The 21,035-nt window shown below is 45.3% G+C and overlaps 1 protein-coding gene across 4 annotated transcripts in view; it reads left to right on the forward strand.

Annotated features, from left to right (window-relative positions):
* The first annotated feature begins 5,697 nt into the window (after positions 1-5,697).
* Positions 5,698-21,035, forward strand: part of HSPH1 (heat shock protein family H (Hsp110) member 1) — a 31,051-nt gene continuing 15,713 nt past the window's right edge. For 2 of the 4 annotated variants that reach the window (XM_004577553.3, XM_004577552.2), the window contains exons 1-6: positions 5,878-6,342; positions 8,608-8,665; positions 12,887-13,027; positions 13,662-13,784; positions 19,550-19,649; positions 20,525-20,658. In XM_004577553.3, the coding sequence (XP_004577610.2) occupies positions 6,236-6,342; positions 8,608-8,665; positions 12,887-13,027; positions 13,662-13,784; positions 19,550-19,649; positions 20,525-20,658 (663 nt within the window). In that variant the 5' untranslated portion in view covers positions 5,878-6,235. The other 2 variants (XM_058670897.1, XM_058670896.1) reach the window with 2 other exon arrangements.

Genomic DNA, 21,035 nt, shown 5'->3' on the forward strand with positions numbered 1-21,035 from the left:
AACAGCCCCACTTCCCATCCTGTTCCCTGCTTGTGGCCTGGGAAAGCAGTCGAGGACGGCCCAAAGCCTTGGGATTCTGCACCTGCGTGGGAGACCTGAAGGAAGCTCCTGACTCCTGGCTTTGGATCAGCTCATCTCCGACCATTGTAACCACTTAAGGAGTGAATCATCAGATCTTCTCTGTCTCTCCTCCTCTCTGTATATCTGACTTTGCAATAAAAATAAATAAATCTTTTAAAGAAAAAAAAAAAAGTGCAGCAGCTGGGACATGAATGGACACCCATATGAGATTTTGGGTCTACCAGATGGAGAATTAGCTTGCTGTGCCATTGGGCCAGCCCCTGAAAGATAGTAATTTAAAACCCCACAAATACTTGTAAACCACAATCAACATTGTCTCCACTGAGTGTGCAATGAACATTTTCACAGTAGCAACGTGTGCTTTCCTCCAGTGAGAAACGAGTCCTTCTCCTCGTTTGGCATCTAACACAGGCTGGGCTTGCCCGACCCATTCCTAGCAAGGCCGCCTCCCGTCTCCTTGCCTTTTTGGTTCTGAAATCAAGCAGGACTCCATTTTCTTCTCCCCCTCATTCATGAGCTATTTATTAACACAATATGTTCTGTGGGAACATTTTGGTAATGAAAGTAGACAGCATCTGGACATAAGTCTTCATTTTGGGCAACTTGCTGGAATATGGTCATTATAGTTTAATAGTGATCATTTTAGTGGCTCAATTTTCAATTTGAATAGGCGTATTCCTGAGATTCAATAGAATCTTACTGATAAGTATAATTTATGATGTAAGAAAGCATAATTCTATGTCTTCCTGAATAAGTCACTTAACTATCATTCTTCCTCAAATTTTAATATATGTCTTAGAAGAATTCTATCTAGTTTATTAAACATGCCAATCATTTATTTATTTATTTATTTATTTTAAAGATTTATTTTATTTTTATTACAAAGTCAGATATACTGAGAGGAGGAGAGACAGAGAGGAAGTGGAGCTGCCGGGATTAGAACCAGCGGCCATATGGGATCAAGGAGAGGACCTTAGCCACTAGGCCACGCCGCCGAGCCCCCATGTCAATCATTTATACTACCTTGGTATAGTTCTGAGATATGCAACACATACATTATGCACATGGAAATTTTATTAGCAGTAATGGTAAAATTAACTCCTCTGTATCCACTGCCATCTGGAAAATTAAAGACTTACTTATTTTTATTAGAAATAAAACTTACAGAGATTTACCGAGAGAAGGAGAGACACTGGTTCACTCCCCAAATGGCCACAATGGCTGGAACTGAGCCAACCTGAAGCCAGGATCCAGGAGTGTCTTCTGGGTCTCCTACATGGGTGTAGGAGCCCAAGGCACTGGGCTGACCTCTACTGCCTTCCCAGGCCATAGGCAGGGAGCTAGATGGGAAATGGAGCAGCCAGGACATGAATTCACACCCATATGGGATTTGGGTATAGGAGATGCAGGATTAGCCAGTTGAGCCAATGTGCCAGCCCTCCAGCTAAACAATTAGACCCATTTTATTTAAAAAAAAAATGTGTATATATATACATATACATATATACACATACATACATATCATCAGGGCCAGCATCATGGTGCCAACATCTGGATGTTGGTTCAAGTCTCAGTTGCTCCATTTCCACATCCAGCTCCTTGCTAATGTGTTTCAGAAAGCAGCAGAAAATGACCCATATGCTTGAGCCCCTGCCAACTTCCTGAAGGAAGTTTCTGGCTCCTGGCTTCCACAGGGCCCAGCCCTGGCCATGGTAGCCATCGCATCCAAGATTTCTTGTGTCTCTGCATCTTCTCACTGTAAGTCTGCTTTACAAACAAATCGATAAATCAAAATAAATCCTGAGATATATCTTTTGCCTTCTGGATTGAAGGCCATCATTCCTAGGGGACATTTGGCACTCTCTGGAGACATTTTTGGTTGTTTCACTGGTGGCCGAGGAGAGCAGACAGTGCTACTGGCCTCTGTGGGTGGTGACCAGGGATGCACTTCAGCTCAGTTCAGGGCACAGGGCAGGCCACACAAACAAGCACACCCCACTCCAAATGCAGATGGTGCCAAGGAGAGCCGACAAATATCCTTTCCACAGTTATGTGAATGTTACTCTCTGGTTGCACCACACCAAAGATGTTAATTGAGTATTTGTGAAGTATTGTAAAGAAAAAACAAAACAGCCATTTCCCTCCTGAGCTGCAGAAGTCAGAGAGGAAGTCACACATAACACACACACATACACATTCACACTCTGTGTACAGTGTGATGTGCATGTTCTAAACAACATAAATGAAAGGCAAAAGAGAGTAACCAGATGGTGATTTAGATAAGCATGAAAGATCTTTGTGAGGAGGTTCTTTGCTTCTGGCGACAAGTAACCGAGGCCCCGCTGGAAGCTGACTTACACAGTGAGCTTATGGCCAGGGGTGGAGTGGGTCTCCGAACTGGTGTCCTCGCTCTGTGTCCGCTGTCATGTCCTTAGCTCCGTCTCTGTGTGTCAGCTTCCTTGTTGCAAGGGAAGTTCTGGAACTCACAACATCACACACCAGTGCTTGGGGGAAGAAGGTGGAGGGAGAGTTATAGAGAAATAATCCTCACCTCCAGGTATCCTTAGTCTTAGTCTTGCGTGTCACCCTGCTTGCGTAGGCCACGTGCCCATTTCTGAACTAATGACTATAGCCAAAGAGAAATGGAATGTATTGATTGGCAAAGGCCACCCAGTGACTATCCTCAGTGCTTGAGTTGGTATCCGATTAACAGATGGACAAAACCTGGGAAGGGTGATGTTCTTGCAGGGTGGGCAATCAGAAACTCCCTTGGTGGCCTAGGGGTTTTGAGATCTAACCTGAGCCTTGAAAGATGAGAAGGCACTAACCTATGTAACTTGAAGAACTTTCTAGGCAGTGGGACCAACAGAAGCACACTAACATAGGTGGAGGCCAGTGTGCCTTGCTGTTTCAGTGGACAAGTGGTTTACACTGAATCTGGAGAGGCAGATTCATGGCTACCTTCCTATCATTGAGCTTTTGTTAGCTATATTTGTGATGAAGTAAGATGATCTTTTTTAGACTAAGTCACCTTATTTTTACATGTACCTTTTAAAAAACATCTCTGTTCTCTGAACAATTTCTTCATACATTCCTATTTTTAGATGCTCGTTCTAATGTAACTTAAAATAGGAACAGAATTTTAGTAGAACCAGTTAACTTTTCAAGAATACATCTGAAGTTACTATATGAGAAAATATAACCCCTTTAATGAGCAAATATGGAAAAAGGCTCAAAGGGACATGATTTCAGCTATTTAAGCATTCTGGATGCTTGATGCACTGGCGGGATAGGGATGTCATACAAAGGATGTCTTGATTTAGAATCATCCTTGTACTACTGCTGCAGCTCCAACACGTGGCAGCCTGTTGAATACAGAGACCACCGAAACACGAGTCACACCAGAGCTGAAAGGTCAGCCCTACTTCTTTATCTCCGCATCCAGCCCTTTCGTCACTGCCTCCTTCCTATCAGAGGAGCCAGCCCCAGCTTGTTTTATCTGCTGGCTCTCTGAATGGTGTTTGAGTCTGGGACTCTCTAATATGTTGCCTCTTTGTTTTGATTGTTATTCTTCGAGGTCTTTCTTGTTCTCTGAACCAAACGGAACAGAAACCAGTGACTGTCATCCTGGTGTTGAGCAGAAAGCATCAACCCACTTAAATTCTATATTTAATCTTTGAATCCATAATTATATAATAAGGATTTCTAGGGATTTTGTTTTTCTGGTGTACATTTCATTCTCCAACTTCTGGACACTGTGACAGAAATAGTGTGTGTGATAAAAATGTAATAAATACAACATGTAATATAAATACAATAAAGTAACAAAATGACAAGAATTCTAATTAGATAATAAATATGGCACTTCTGATCTCTCACCCTTCCAGTATTCCGTTAACCAGTTAAGGAGAGCTGACTAAATAAAAAGGGGCTGCAGCTTGACTGCACATACTAGCTGCTTCCTTTATATGCAAACCTTCCAAAATCCCAGCAAAAAGGCATTATTCCCATTTCACAGTTGAGCAAGTTGAGGGCAAAAAGAAAGTTACCGAGGATTAAGTGTGCAGGGAATATTGCAGTATGCTGACGTTCAGCCACCTAGATGTGTTTTCATCATGACGTAAACCTGGCGAGTTGAAACACAGGCAGGCTGGGGCGTCATCTCAAGGGCACGGGGCTAACAGATGCCTAAGGAGGATGGGCACTACCCAAGCCCATGGAGCCTGACAGCAGGAGTGCTGGTGTTCTTACAAGCTGTAGATTACATAAAGCATCTTAGCTGGTGCCAGGATTTGAACCTGACCTAAATCTGTCTTGGCTCCACTCCTCTCAGCACAGCAGTTTCCTCATATAAAATGTGGGAAGCCAACCAAATAATCTTAAAGTTCCTTTCTCTTCAAGACTGTTAGGGGTCCAAGGACTTTGATGTAAGGTTTTGAGATGCAAAGTAAAACAGAACAGAAAATCGACGGGGCGTGGTGGGTGTGGGACAAAGTTTTGGGGAGAGCTGGTATGTGTGCTGCCAAAGCAAGCCCAATCCTGGGGGTATCTGATAGTCATGGCTGATACTATTTTTCAAACTTCCGCGGCATTAACGAACATGCTGAGGGGAAGCAAGCTCAGAGGCACGCCAGACGTGCATATAATTTATGTGCAACAGAAATCCCAGCCCCTGGCGTGCTCCGAGTTAACCTACATGTCTGACTGGACAAGGAGAAATTGCCAAACTCTTCCTGAGTCAGATATCTGACTTTCGGTGACAATCCTTTATTCAGGTACACATTTTGTTTTTTCAAGTGTGTTCAATTCTAAGTGCCTGAGGTCAGGCAAATCCACAGACCCCAGTCTGATGAAAAACATCTCACAGCATCGGCAGCACCGTTCTTTCCGTGAAAGCAACGTTTCTTAGGGAAAGAAAGAAAAAGCTGGCTCCACTAGGAAGCATAAACGGTCTCAGAGAACAGCAGGCTGGGAGGAGACCTGCTTCAAGCAATTTGGTCACGGTGAGCAAAGATGACAACACAGTCTTTCAACGCCGTCACAACTGAAACCCGCTTTCCTTAACAATAACGACAGAAACAAAACACTTGTGACATTTTGTTCCAGGAGACTGCCTCCGCCGGAGGAATACAACTCCTACCAGGAACCAAGCAGTTCAAACGGACGTTCTTTTTCCTACCACGCTGGGTGCCAGTTTTCGGGGGGGGGCGGAGTGGAGGGGAAGGGCAACCTAGGCAATCATGGAGGCGAATTCAAAGCAAAAATAAGGCCAATTGCCACAGAACGCGACCCAAAACGCTGGAGAACTTGGCCTCTCCAGGGAGTCTCCAAGACAAAGCCCGGTCCCAGCACACATTGCGGCCTGGACTGCAAATCCCAGCAGGCCAGGCGGGCACGACTCCCAGGCTGACTACAATTCCCGACATGCTCTACTGACAGGTGGTCCGCCAACGTGATGACCTGGGGCTGGGGGTGTGTGAGAAAGTGGGTGTATCTCCACGCCTTACGCTTCCCCTAGGGGTCCTGCAGGTCCCCTCAGTCGCCAACGGTGAGCGTTACAAGTTCGGGGGACACTCCCCATTGCCTGTGTTGGCAGGAGGGCTTAGAGGTTCTTCCTAGGGCGGGCATGGGGAAAAGGAGGTCAGCTCGGCTCGCTGACCAATGGCGTCCGAGCGGCTCTCCTGCTGCCATGGCAACGGCGGCCGTCCTCCGGGGACCAGCCCCCCATTGGGTAGAATCTTTCCAGAAGGCTCGAGAAGAAGGAAGCGGAAGTGGCACGTGGAGGCGCCGGTGAGTAAATGCCGCAGATTCTGGAAAGTTCTGATCAGTGCGATACATAAGACTGAAGAATTGGGCCCTCCCCTTTTGGGTCGGTCGTTGAGCGCCGGCGCCGGTGCGTGCGAGCGGCCGCCGAGCCGGGCAGAGCTGCCTGAGTGGCCGAGCGTCTCACGCAGGCCGAGCCCCGCGCTCTCCCGGGCGTACCGCCTTCTGCCGGCTGCCGCCGTCCGCGGGCAAGCCGGAGGCTGAGCAGGCCGTCCGTCCGCGCGCCCTTCCGAGTGACAGAGCAGCGAGCGGTCTGTCCCCGTGGCCCGGAGCCGGCAGCGGATCGGAGGACACAGAGCCGAGGCGGAGGACACGCGCGCGCGAGCCGGCCATGTCGGTGGTGGGGCTGGATCTGGGCTCGCAGAGCTGCTACATCGCGGTGGCCCGCGCGGGGGGTATCGAGACCATCGCCAACGAGTTCAGCGACCGATGCACCCCGTAAGTGCATGGGGTGCATAGGGCTGAGGCAGGGGAGGAGGAGGGCTGGAGGACGTGGGGACCCCTGCGTGCGGGCGGGCTGGAGGGCTGGCGGCGGCGGTGGGGAGCTGCGGGGCTGGGGGGCTGCGGGCTCGGCGCTGCCGACTGCAGGGAGAGGCGTCTGGACGGATGCATGGGGGCAGGATTGGGTCTCTGTGTTCGGGGGTCGCGAGGCTTTTCTCGGCGGGCTGCAGCCTGCGCCTTCCGCCGCCGCCCCCGGGTCCCCCCACCAGCTGCTGTTCAGAGCCGAGCTGGCTGAGCCGCCCCCAGCTCGTCGTCCCCCGTTCCCGCCGCGCATCTCTTTGCGCACCGTGGAGCTTTTTTTTCCTCTCTCTTCCGCATCGTGAATCTCGAACTGGAAGGTTCCAGAGCCTGTGTTCTGCCGTTTGTCTGGGGAGGAGGCCGATTGTTGTTAGCAACCGCGGAATGACCCACCTCTTGTCCCCCGCCTCTGGGTTGCTGAAGTGCTGCTGGGCTTCGTGTTCAGAAGCGTTTTGAAAGATGTAATGAACGTCCTGTCTTGGCTCAGGGAGAATTATTCGTGGGGAATCCCAGACTGAATTTTTATTAGTAGTAGTAGTAGTATTAATTTTGCGGTTTAACAGACAATAAGACTCCGGAATCTTTTGTGCAAGAATTCGCGGAACGGATGCGTGTCGTCCCTGGGTTCAAGAGTCATGTTTTATAGCAGCGCAGTATTTTCTGAAACAACTTTGGAGGGAGGTTATTTTTTTCCGGGAATATGTGAAAGCATACCTTGCCCGCGTGCTGATGCAAAAAATCAGTTATGTGCTGCTTAGGAAATTAGCTATCAGTTTTTCCTCCCCAAACGTCTTCAGCACAAGATGAAAAAGGTGGAATGAAACATTGAACCCCGATAGGCATGTATGAAAATAAGTGGGAAAAAAATTAGAGAACAGGAGCAGCGGGCTGACAGCGCGGGGCAGGCGGGCGAGGCTGCCGCTCCCTGGGCGCACCCTGGGTCTACCCGCGCCCATCCGCGGCCCGCGCCCCGGCGGTGCCCGAGGCCTCCGCGGCTAGGTGCACTTGCGTCTTTGTTTTCTTTGATCCAACAGAGGAAAGGAAAGCAGTTTAAAGGAGCGTGGGGGTGGGGATCTGGGGTGCGCTGGTGCTGGCTGCAGCGCTGCGTGAAACTGAAGACACAACAGGTATGGTCCGCATGGTGCACGCCGAAGGCAGCAGCAGGCCAAGCAGAAGGATTGACGTCATGACGCTGGTGTCTACTCATTTGCATTTAATTATTTTGGTTCTTTCCTGAGAGAATGAGTAGAACATTTGGCCAATGCATAACTGTTTAGCATTATACTCAGTTTTGGGGAGGTACTTCAAAGCTGTAGTTTCTAGAACACTTCCCTGGCTTTTAGGAGGGTGTTGAGCATCTGCTTAGGCAATTTAGACCCAGGATGGTTCAGTTACAGCATGTTTAAACTTTATTCAGCCTGTTACTTAATCCCTCAGTGTTCTCATTTCGCTCATCTCATGTACCTGGGTAGGAGTAACTAATCCAGAATTAGATTGCTCTGATGCAGAGCCTCCCCCTCACAAGACTCAGCTGTTCTGTTCCTGTGGGGGCCTGCTCAGAGGTGGCATCCCAGCGCCAGGCCCTCTGCTGCTGTTGCCACTGCCCTTCACTGCCTTCCCTCGGCCTTGTAGTCTTGGTTGTTGGGATCCTTGCTCTTCAGCGTTTGTATTTGCCATCAAATAGAATCTTCCAGATAGGAACCTCTTTTAATCCTTAAGGGCCAGAGACGTAATTTAGCTACACCTGCAGGGTTTACACAGAAAGTGTTGATTCCTGAAGAGGCAGTGGGGGGTGGAGGCCCCCCCCTTGCAGACCTTGGGGACATTTAGGTTTGCGCCAAGTGGGAGACTGTGCATAGGGCCAAGTATTCCAAAGCCTTTTTAGGGTTAATGTTCACTTTCTAATAATTGGGAGCCTGCCCAAATACTAGAGTGATTGACATCTCTGAAAGTCTCTTGAGCCCTAAGCAGATGCTTTGGGGGTGGTCGCGCTGTGGTGCGGATTGGGTTTTCAGAGCAACAGTTAGGGAACCTCTTCTCGGAAGGAAGCAAACTGTAGGCTGATGTTCTGCACCTGTGCCCTACCACCACGAATAGATTTGCCTTAGGATTTTCTCTTGTTTTAATACGTAAACATTGACACTTGTCAGGATTTTTGAAACATCTGGTTTGTGTTTCTTCTAGATCAGTCATATCGTTTGGGTCAAAAAACAGAACAATTGGAGTTGCAGCTAAAAATCAGGTAAGCTGGGATTCTGAAAACTTTCAGGGGGAAGTTTTCTCTTTTTTCTTTTTTTTTTAAAAGATTTACAGAGAGAGGGCCCGACGCGGTAACCTGAAGTCCTCACACTAGCGTCTGTTCCTACAGGAAGGTTTTTGATTCCTGTTTTCACCACTCCTGTGGTACATTTTTATTTTAGTAGCATGGTTGTTAACATCACGTTGATGAAACTTACTATTTTCACCCAATGTGGACTGTGCTCACTGGTTCTATATTTTAGGGGATATATAATGGAAGTGTAGCAGAGACGATATGTTCAGATATGGAGACAAAGTGCTGTATGTCTCTGTGCATACAGACCAGAGATGGACTCCCAGTGACAGAATTGAAACTATCCTAACAGTAGGATGATGGACTCGCTGACAGTGTCCATGTCTCCACTGTTGGGAAGCGTTTCCACAGCACCTCAGTGGGCTTGTGACTGTTCATGAAGGACATCCATTGTAAAACTAGAGGGGAATCAGTGCGGGGGCGGGAAAGGGAGGGACCTTGGGGAAGGGCACAGGCAACCCCAGAACCGATGGAACTATATCGTAAAACAGAATATGTTTAAAAAGAAAAAAAAGGATTTACAGAGAGGGCCTGATGCGGTAGCCTAGTGGGTAAAGTCCTCGTTTTGCATGGGTTGGGATCCCCAATAAATGCCCGTGCATGTCCCAGCTGTTCCACTTCCAATCCAGCTCCCTGCTTGTGGCCTGGTAGGACAGTCAAGGACGGCCCAAAGCCTTGGGAGCCTGTACCTGCTTGGGAGACCTGGAGGAAGCTCCTGGAGGATCGGCTGAGCTCTGGCCGTCGGGGCCACTTGGGGAGTGAATCAGTGGACAAAAGATCTTCCTTGCTCTCTCTCCTGACTTTCCAATAAAAATAAATCTTTAAAAGAAAAAAAGATTACAGAGAGGAGGAGAGACAGCAGAAGATCTTCCATCAACTGGTTTGGTCCTAAAGTGGCTGCAGTGGCCAGAGCTGAGCTGGTCTGAAGCCAGGAACCTAGAGCTGCTCTGGGTCTCCCACTCAGGTGCAGGGTCCCAAGACTTTGCTTTCCCAGGCTATCAGTGGGGAGCTGGATGAGGTGAGGCTGTTAGGACATGAACTGGTGCCTATATGGGAGCCTGACGCATGCAGGCTACCGTGCTGGGCCCAGGCAGGAAGTTTTAAAAGTAATAACCTCAAAGAGACAGTGTGTGGTAAATATCAAAGCTTAGGCTTTTGCATTTTTTGAAGGTAATTCATATTTATGAATCCTCGGATTATTTTTCCTCTTACTAAGTTTGTATGCTAGTCTTCACTTTTGATAAAGTTGCAGACTTGTATTTTTTAAAAGTTACATACCAACTGTTTTTATCAATTTAATAAATGTTTGCTTTATTTAATAAAAAAATAAATAAAAAAATAAAAATTACATACCAGACGTTTGAGGTTTTTCTTGTGAAGTTTCTCATGATACTTAAGGGTCAAGAGCCATTTTCTGAAAAGGACTTCTAAGGAACTGTGTTTAAAAGCATCTTAGGTTTCTTAGTAATGAAAGCAAGACTGGGAGGACTGTTCACCCTGTGCTGTTTAGTGGTGATACTCATTTGCTGCCTGGAGCTGTTGGAACACTTGACTTGTGGCTGCTGGGAGTTGAAATGTGATGAAAATACAATTATATGGCAGGTTAAAGACCTTGCATGAAATTAAAAAGCGAAAGTATTTCGGTAGTTATTTTTTGTTGATAGCATGTTGAATATTGGGCTAAGTTATTAAAATTATCTGACCTTTATTTTTAATGTAGCTACTAGAAAGCCTAATATGTAGTTTGTGTTTATAGCTGAAATGATTGTGTTGAGCAGGACTGATCTAGATTCTTTGGGAGTTTGGAGGAAAATAGTAAGGGATTTTCTTGAGGTGTTAAGAAAGAAAACAAAATAATTCTTTAAAACAGTAATAGTAGAAACGAAATAAAACCTTCATAGGTTTTAGCTGTATAGGATTGGTTGTGTTGGAACAGGTACACAGTAATAAAGGTAAAACCGAGAAATGGTTAGGTGCACAGCCTGAGTGACGTGTTCAGAAAGGAGACGGTGACAATCAGAGGAGTCGTTGCTTACGTGGTCCCACTTACAGTATTGTTAGACCAGACCTAAAACTTCATGGTATCTTTTCATTATTTTGTGAGGAGGCTCAGATTTGGCCTGTAGGTTACCATACCCAGTTTCTCTTAGTTCTAGAATCATGAGTAATTTAGAATATGTAGGTATTTATCTTCCATAGTTTGAAAATTACTACTGCTGAGTTGTTACTGTATTTTCAGTAATATTTCTTTAAGTATTTGGAAGACAGACAGATGTTCATCTGCCCTTTCACTCCTCAGAAGGCTGCCATGGCCACGGCTGAGCTAAGCGAAGGCCAGGAGCTTCCCCTGAATCTCACACATAGGTAGCAGGGACCCACATGTCTGGGCTATCCTTCACTGTTTTTCCCTTGTGGATTGGAAGTGGAGGGGATGAGTCATGAACTGGTGCCCATATGGGATTCAGGTAACACAGGCAGTGGCTTTACTTGCTACGCCACAATGCTGGCCCTAATAGCTGTTATGTAAGTATTCAAGTAGTTGGGGCTGGCACAATGACTCAGCTCTCTAGTGCTCTACCTCCAAGTGTCAGCATTCCACGTGGGTGTGGGTTCATGTCCCAGCTGCTCCGCTTCCAGTACATCTCCCTGCTTATGGCCTGGGAAAGCTGTGGAGGACAGCTCAAGTCCTGGGGACCCTTAACCTGTGTGGGAGAACTAGCAGGAGCTCTGGCTGCTGGCTTCAGCTTGGCTCAGCTTTGGCTGTTAGAGCCATTTGGGGAGTGAATCAGTGGTGGATGTAAGTTTTTTCTCCCTGCCTCTCCTTCTCTCTGTAAATATACCTTTCTAATGAAAGTAAATAATCTTAAAATATAATTAGAAAAATACATTCTTTTTTTTTTAAAGATCTATTTATTTTTATTACAAAGTCAGATATACAGAGAGGAGGGACAGAGAAGAAGATCTTCAGTCCGATGATTCACTCCCCAAGTGAGCGCAACGGCTGGTGCGCGACAGTCCGATGTCAGGAACCTGGAACCTCTTCCGGGTCTCCCACGCGGGTGCAGTGTCCCAAATCTTTGGGCCGTCCTCAACTGCTTTCCCAGGCCACAAGAACCTAGAACCTCTTCCTGGTCTCCCACATGGGTGCAGGGTCCCAAATCTTTGGGCCGTCCTTGACTGCTTTCCCAGGCCACAAGCAGGTAGCTGGATGGGAAGTGGAGCTGCCGGGATTAGAACCGGCGCTGACATGGGATCCCGGGGCGTTCAAGGCGAGGACTTTAGCCAATAGGCCACGCCGCCGGGCCCAGAAAAATACATTATTTTCAAACTAATAACTTTAAAACTCAAAGTTTTCCATGTTTTATTTCATTTAAATGAAGTTCTCACATTTTTCAACTATGCTGTAACGTTGCACTTTGGGATGTAGAGTTTACATGGAATATTTGACCAAAGTGATGATGTAAGAAAATACATTTCTTACAATTGTTTGTCATATTTCCTTCTAGATTTCAGTTTCTACCAGGCATTCTTTCCTAAGCTAAAGTATTTATCTGAGAGCTGAGACTGTCCATATTGGAAACTAGATTGCTAAAAGTAGCTGAGCAAAGGCTTTAAATATACTTTGTATTTGAGAAACATGCAGCAGTCATGCAATCGTTAAAATGAAAAAACCCCATGTCTTTTAAAAATTACTCTACAATATTTTGTCATTTAGAATGTTTTGAATTCTTGCCTCTTTTTAATGCCTTAAAATCTTTAGCTATACTGTTTTTAGTTCTATTCATTTTCCACTGCCAGGTATTAAATTTTAGTGAGAGAAGAAACAAAATGAAATGATAGTTCTTAGTTTGTTTAGAGTTTTAGTGATTGGTTTTGGCATTTTAAATTTATCTTATAGATTTTGAAATCTGTTTCAAATTCTGTGGTGACATGCTTCCCATTTGTTATCTCTTACTGAATTTCTTCATGTATAGGAGAAGAAAGTCTAAGGTCTATTCATAAGAAATTTAGGTTCTGGGAAAATTTATGTACATTCCTGGAGTAATGATCTTTGAGTTGTGCGAAAGACTGAGTGGTGGTGTTAAGGCCTGAAATCACAGAAGAAGTTTCAGTGTCCAACTTCCTTTGCAGCAAATCACTCATGCAAACAATACAGTGTCTAACTTCAAGAGGTTTCACGGTCGTGCATTCAATGACCCCTATATTCAGAAGGAGAAGGAAAACTTAAGCTATGACCTGGTTCCAATGAAAAATGGTGGCGTCGGAATAAAGGTAATACAGCTTAACAAGCTTAGGCTCCTTAGTCACAGACTATTTCATTCAGTTATGGAGAAGTACTAGCTTTTTAATAAATAGGCCAAATTTCTTAAATTGACCAGATGTGTTTTTTCCCCCCAAGTTCCTCTTAAAGTGTAATAGATACATAGTCTTTTGAGAGAATTATTGCAGTGGTAATCTCTTCGGTATATCTGAATTTTTGTCTTTAACTTCTTGGTACAATGGTGTGGAGCAGTGATATTTCCAGCCAGGGTCTGTTCAAGACAGGTCAGTTGGAGCTGCTCTTGCAAGCAGTGGTGTGTGTAATACAACCAGAAAGCTTTTTTTAACCAGCAGAGGCATTCCTGTCCTGTGATCCACACAATAATATTTATTTCAGTGATTCATCGCTTCTGTTAGAATGGAAAGTTACTACTTCCTATAATGTTTTGACTAGGAGTTTGAATAGGAGGGAGCTCCACCTTAGCTTTTTTTCTCTGTCCTCCCCTCTGTAGAAAAAAACTTCCTTATTCCTTTATGTCACTCTTATTTTTGAAACAAAAGATTTGTGGAAGAGACTGCTACAATTTGGAACTTAGTGTTAACATGTATTCCAGTGTTCAAAATGTTTTTTTCCTCCTCAAAATAGGTGGTGTACATGGGTGAAGAGCATCTGTTTAGTGTGGAACAAATAACGGCCATGTTATTGACCAAGTTAAAGGAAACTGCTGAAAACAGTCTCAAGAAACCAGTAACAGATTGTGTTATCTCAGTAAGTAGAATTTAGCAAGACAGTATGTTTTTTTTAATCACCTTTTTTTTTTTTAAGTTTGATATTTTCTTTTTTTTTTTTTTTTAAGATTTATTTATTTATTTATTTATTTATTTTAAATTATTTATTGTTTAACTTCAGTAATTACATTGTATTATGTGACACAATTACATAGATACTTGGGTTCTCCCCACCCCTCCCCAAACCCTCCCACCATGGTGGATTCCTCCACCTTGTTGCATAACCACAGCTCAAGTTCAGTTGAGATTTCCCCATTGCAAGCGTATACCAAACATAGAGTCCAGCATCTTATTGTCCCGTCAAGTTCAACGGCTTCTTAGGTATACCCTCTCTGGTCTGATGACAGAGCCAGCAGAGCATCATCCCAGTCAATTGAAAGCTCCATACAAAGTCTGATATACTGAGAAGAGGAGAGACAGAGAGGAAGTGGAGCTGCCAGGATCAGAACCAGCAGCCATATGGGATCAAGGCGAGGACCTTAGCCACTAGGCCACGCTGCTGAGCCCTTTAATCACCTTCTTTACATTACTCTTAAGTATGAAATGTGTGAAAGCTGCTCTGTTGCTGGAGATCAAAATTCTGCTGGTTTATATTAGCATAGTATTCCAGAGCATTTCAGATGAGGTTTGAGCAATATTTTTTTTTGCCAGAAGCTGTGAAGGTATTTCTTTTTTTCCGAAAATTTACTTGAAAAGCAGTGTTACAGAGAGAGGGACGGAGATAGAGACTACATCTTACCACGGTGGTCGCAGATGGCTGCAGTGGCAGAGCCTGGCCAGTGTGAAGCTGGGACTTTCTTCCCAGTCTCCTGTATGGGTGCAGAAGCCCAAGCACTGGCTCACCAGCGCTGCCTTCCCAGCACATTAGCAAGGAGCTGGATCAAAGTGGAGCAGCTGGGACTTGAACCACTGGTGTCCTTGCCCTCTACACCCCAGACCACAGTGCTGGCGCCACTGAAGAGTCTTACCTGATGGTGTAAATCCCAATCTCCCCTGGGGCTCTTTGAGAATACAGGTGGACTGATGTCATCCGTGGGTGTTCCAGTGCGATCGGTTGTTGGCATTATCCAATAGCTTGAGTACTTGTCACAGGGACCTTTCATAAAGGCAGTCCACCTTGATTGAGATCCAGTGCATTAGGAATTATAAAATAAGGCCTGTTTGTCACAGAGTTACATGTTTTGTACTGACCCTCCCACTGTTTTTGGTGGATAATCACTAATTAGATTATCAAGGATCAAGGAAGGAGTGCCTGGATTGGACACATGTTGAATTCTGCTTTCCCACATGCCTGGCTGCTCTACTCTGGTTGTGTTCTGTAGGAGTGTTAGTAATGAACTTACCTGCAGCTCAGTCTCTGGCTACGGCATAAGCAGTGTGACCTGCCAAGACCAGTAAGAAGTCTGCGTGACAGATTCTGGGATGTAGATGAGGAGGCTAAAGGACTAAAGGGTTCTTTACAAACCACAAAGTGTTCTACCAAAGCAATATCTAAGTCATAAGTCCATGGATGCCAACCACTAGCCATCTCCCTCATTTTCATTTTTCCCCCCAAAACTCCTCGCCCCGCCAAATAACATAATAATGATAACCTCTGATTTGGAACATCAGGGATCCACCTTTCCTCTTGGCCTCCCCCGCCGCATCTGATTCTGTTCATTCGATCGGTAGAGAGAATGATGGGGAGGAGAAACAGGTCTATTATCCACAGGTTCACTTCCCAAATGTCTACTATAGCTAGTACGCTGAAGCCTGAAGCTGCAGCCTGGTCTCCCACATGCGTGACACACACCTAGGCACTGTAGTCATCTTTTGCTTGCTTAATTACAATTAGCTGGGAGCTGGATTGAAGTGGAGCAGCTGGTATTTGAACCAGCATTCCAATATAGGATGGCATCTGTGCAAATGTTGGCTTAACCTGCTGTGCCATAATGCCAGCGGTAGCCCCAATCTCTTTTTTACTTTTACATTTTTTATTATATTTTTGACAATCTTTACATAGTTAATTGGGGTAAAAAAGGGTCAAGGGCTACAGGAAAATGGGCAAGACTATTATTTCCATATTATTTCCTTCATATATCTGAGGTAAAGGGGGATTTTAAGGGAGAAGCCCCACCCAGTCTCCCACCCACCCCAGGTACCTGATGAGGGTTATGCTCCAAGGGTCTTGCTCAAGTGGTTCTGATAGTTCAACAATTATGAGTTGCTGCCAGTCTCTCCACTCCAAGCATGATGAGGTCATTGAAGAATCCACTGATTGACATAGTCCATCTTAGAGTCTCCATTTGCCCAGTTTTTCACTGCCAACATATAGCTGAGATGGTTGATTGACTTGTTCTGTCCTCTGTCTTCTCATGGTTAGGGTTCTGAGTCTGGCAGTTCAATTGGGGGATTCCCCAAAGAAACTTTGTCTGAGGTGTTCCTAGACCAGATTTTTGTATGTACCAGCAAGCACAGGGTCCAGCACACTCCATCACCCCTATCAGCTGGTGGTTGCAATTGCTGGGTCGGTTCTGTTTCCAGTGCTGTCTTCCACTGGAACCAGTGGGTGTTGCAGTCCAGCCTGGTTCTGCCCCGCACACACTCGGCCCTCACATAAACCAGTGGGAGCTGCAGCCTGGTTGGAGCGACCCATGATGACCCCCACCAGGCCCATCCCCTTATCTGGTTTGCCAGTATGTGTAGCAGACTTGTCCAGTCTGTCCCACATCCCATTTGGCTTTCATGCATGTCAGTGGGCATCGGAGCCTAGTTCAACCCAACCAGCTCCACTATCCAGCCCACACACATGATGTTGGGTGCCTCTCTGTCTAGCCACCCCTGCTTCTGGTCCTGGTTTTCGTGCTCTCCAGTGGGAGTGGTAAACCAAGAGGGAGGAGCCCACTATTTCCCTCCCAGACCACTCCCACTCCTGGATTATGCACTCTCCAGGTAGTTCTGTGGTTTAACTTGACAGAATTAGCCCCCAGTGCCAGCTTCTGTCAGCTGATGCTGTGGCAGAGCCCAGCCATCCCTTACCCACTCCAATTTCTGTTTGCACCAGTAGGACCAATCAGCCGCCCAGCCTGGCTTCCTGATCTAGTCCACATGAGGCACACAGGTGTTGTAGCCCTGCCTAGTCTGGTCTGCCCCCATCCCAGCTCACGCTCTCCAGTGGGAGTGGCTGTCAAGCAAGGGAACCACCCCCATATTCGCCCCCTCCTTTCCTGGTTCTCACATGTGCTGTTGGGCACTGCGGTCACATCTGGTACAGGCAACCTCACCTTGGCATTCTGTAATGTGCACTGGTTTTTGTCATGACTGAACCTGGGTTGATCCAAACTCTGTTCTGGTGTTCAGATTTGCCAGTGGATAACTGATTCAACCTGGTCTGCCCCTGACCCATGCCAAATGGGGAATTTTCCATGGCCCCTGACCCCTGCCAGTGGGAAACTTTCCATGGCCTATTCTGGGCTGTTTCCTATCATGATTCTTGTGCTTACCTGAAGGGACTGTGTCCTGCCAGAGGAGTTGCCCAGGCTCCTCCATCAGAACCTCTCCCAGTGCCAGATTTCGTGCATACCAGGGGATCCATGAGCCACCCCTACTCAGTTCACCTCCTGTCCTAGCAGGAACAGTGACCTTTCCTGACTGACTTTCAGCCCATTCTGGTTCTTACTGTTGGATGTTTGAGCCCAGCCATGGCTCGTCCATACCCACATACAGCTCACACATGGTAGCCCCTATCTCTTTCTGAAGCACTTACAGCATTTTGAAAGAAAATTTCCAAGTCAGCAAGTTTCATCTTAAGTGATTCTGTAAATGTGGTGGTATTTTATTTTCCCTAAAAGAATAGGCTACGGAACTGGTGTTGTGGTGTAGCAAGTTACACTGCTGCCTGTAATGCTGGCTCCCAATATGATACTGGTTCATGTGTAGGCTGCTGTGCTTCTGATCCAGCTCCCTGTAATGTGCCTGCAAAAGCAGTGGACGATAGCTCAGATGCTTGGGGTCCCTTCATGGGAGAACCAGAAGCAGCTCCTGGCTTTAGCACATGCGAGTCTTGGGTCTTTTGGCCACTTTTGGGGAAAGATCTCTGTCTCTCCCTCAATGTTCTCTGAAACTCTACCCTTCTGTTAAATGAATAAATCTTAAAAAACAAGCAAGCAATCAGAAAAACAAACGTGAAGTGCTTCACAGTTAGAAACACAAGTACTCTTCTGCCTTTTAGGAAGCTCAACAAACTTTGCCAATAAAGAATCTTTTTATTTAATTTTATTGAAAATTTAGATTTGCAGAAAGAAAGGTCTTACATCCACTAATTCACACCCCAAATGGCTGCAATGGCCAGAGCTAAGCTGATCCAAAGCCAGGAGCTTCTTCTGGATCTCCCACGTTCGTGCAGGTCCCAAGGCTTTTGGTCTGTCCTCAACTGCTTTCCCAGGCCACAAGCAGGTACCTGGAAGGGAAGTGGAGCAGCTAGGATACAAACCAGTGCCCATATGGGATCCTGGCACGTGCAAGGCGAGAACATTCCTAGTCAATTTTTATTTCAGATTAAAAATTTGGTTTTAATAAAGACTAATATAATTTAGCAACAGTGTTTAAAAGTAGCTAATGTTTCTGAAAGTTAAGTGATTTGTTAGAAATGAAGGCCAAACTTCTGTTTTTTGACTTGGTCAGGCACCTACTTAGCTAGACTCTTTCAAATTTATTAACTTTTAATATTGGTTATATAGTTGAGGGTTGCATGCCCGTGTGGGCCTCTGATTAGGGTGGGGAGGGTTGTGGTGTGGAGGAAGGTGTGTGAGATAAACATTTCAACTCTGTTTGTCAGGGAGTGGGGAGATGGCCACTGCTTGCTGTCAGGCTACATCAGCACCTGGGAGTGGGACAGCCATTTGATGATCCCTTAAAGACCTCAGCATGGGAAGAGTGTACTGAGGGTGTTACTTGAGTGGTTTTAGTAGTTCCTAGACATTGTCAATTCTACTGCACCAGAATTGAGAAGATCTTTCCAAGATGTGTTGGCCGACCAGGTCTACCTAAGTGTATCTGCAATGGTCCAACCTTTTTTGCTTTCCATCCTCTGATGAGGCACTTGATGTCTGTCCTCTGCTGGCCTAGATTAGCTGGCATGTGGCTTGTCCCCTGTGTGCATCTGAGTGTGTTCTCCACTGTACAGGGATCAGCACCTAGGGAGGCCATACCTGATACATGCACTCCAAGGTTGGAACCGCATTATCTTGTGGTTTTCCCGAACGACGGGGTTTGAGTTTAGTGACTTAGTTGAGGAATACTCCAAAAAACCTTGCATGAAGAGTCCTCAAACTTGACTCTTGTATGCACCAATTAGTGCAGGGTCAGGTTGGTCCGTTTGCCTCACCAGCCAGTGCCCATACCAGTGGATGCAGCTGTCTGGTCAGTCCTGTCTCCAGCCTCATTTCATGCTAACAGGCAGGTGCTGCAGCCTAGCCCATTCTAACCTGTCCCAGGCTCAGCTCTGGTGCACTGGTGGCTGCTGTGGCTGCTGTGGCTGCGTTGGTGACCCTGAAGAACCCCCGCCAATCCTGCTCCAACCCTGGTTTTTGCTTGGGCTGAAGCTTGCTACCTAGCCAGGCCGCCCTGCTCATAGCCCTGGTGCTCAGGTGAACCAGTGTCTGTTCTGCTGCATTGTTAAGGATTCAGTGTAAGTGATTTGTGAAGAATTTGTATTTTTGTGTTGTAATTCAGTTGAAATTGTTCTCTTAATATTTATGTCTGTAGGTTCCGTCCTTCTTCACAGATGCGGAGAGGCGATCTGTGTTAGATGCTGCACAGATTGTTGGTTTAAACTGCTTGAGACTTATGAACGACATGACAGCTGGTAAGAACAAACTGTTCAGAAGGAAAAATGCACTGTTGAACTGGAATTTGAACACTCTGCATGCTCTAATCGAACCTGTCTGCTTGTATATGTACCTAGAGAGCTTACTAAGCAAGCACTAGATCTGAAAGCAAAAGGCCCACCTCTTTATACTTGTGTTTAGTGAGAAATTGGTACTTTGTGAAGTTGGTGAATCTGTTTTCTTTCAGAAAGCCTGAATGAATCTCTTTTTTGACTCTGGGATTAATTAGTTTGAATTTAATGTTTCTTATGTTGCTTTTCTAGTTAATAAGTTTTGTGCTAATCTACATATCTAGGTATCACAACTACCATGGGGAAATGTATTAATTTAAAATTTACTTTTCCTAGTATTTCCTGAACTGTAGTTAATGATTATAGATACTCTGTGTATGTTGGTGAACAAAGCATTTGTCGTCTCGAATTTTAATTAAGACTACAGATGAATCAAAATGAAAATAATTTCATTTTAAGAATTTCATTTTAGAGCTAAGGCCCAGCTCTAAAAGAAAATGAGGAACTGTGGTTACTGTGTATTAAATTCCTCATTGTTTTGGATGAGCAGTCTACTAGCAGGTTGTGGTTAAAATGTAAGTATTGTGTCATGTGGCCCCATTACCTTGTGTTCGCACCCCGTGTTTGTCTATCATATCTCCATGTATTGTAAAGCAATAGGATATTGTTTCAAAATTAAAGAATACATAACTCCAAGAAAGTCAGTGTAGAGTCAGATGTGAAAGAAATGTTTTCACCTTTGTTTCAAGTGTAGTCGGGTTTCCTGCAGATATACTTAGTGTAACAATGAAGCTCCTAGGAAAATGTGAACCAAAGAATTGAAACATATTTATTTTTTGTAGTTGCTTTGAATTATGGGATTTATAAGCAGGACCTCCCAAGCCTTGATGAGAAGCCTCGGATAGTGGTGTTTGTTGATATGGGCCACTCAGCTTTTCAGGTGTCTGCCTGTGCGTTTAACAAGGGAAAACTGAAGGTAAAGTCTATGCTGGAACTAAGTGACCAAAACTTACCAGTGCATTTGTTATTCCTTTAAGCTACTAATCCTCTTAACTAGGCTTGCTTTTGGTAATGAAGTTTAGATAAAGATATTAACAGGGAGTTTGTTGCTGGAATTGATATACATAAAGGTGAGATAATTGTCGTGCGAACTCCCTGGTTAGTAAAGAAAAAACATTTTTAAAGTCCTCTATACTGTCATTAAAAACTTATAATGGTGTAGCATTCCATTTGATTTTATAAACATTTGTCCTTGTTGACTTAAATTTCATGTAAAATAGGTGTCTTAAAACTTTTTAAGTTGTTTAAGTAGCAATGTGTATGATTTTCATTAGAAATACGATTGTAAATAAC

This window comes from Ochotona princeps, chromosome 12 (assembly GCF_030435755.1).
Source record: "Ochotona princeps isolate mOchPri1 chromosome 12, mOchPri1.hap1, whole genome shotgun sequence".
Lineage (NCBI taxonomy): Eukaryota > Metazoa > Chordata > Mammalia > Lagomorpha > Ochotonidae > Ochotona > Ochotona princeps.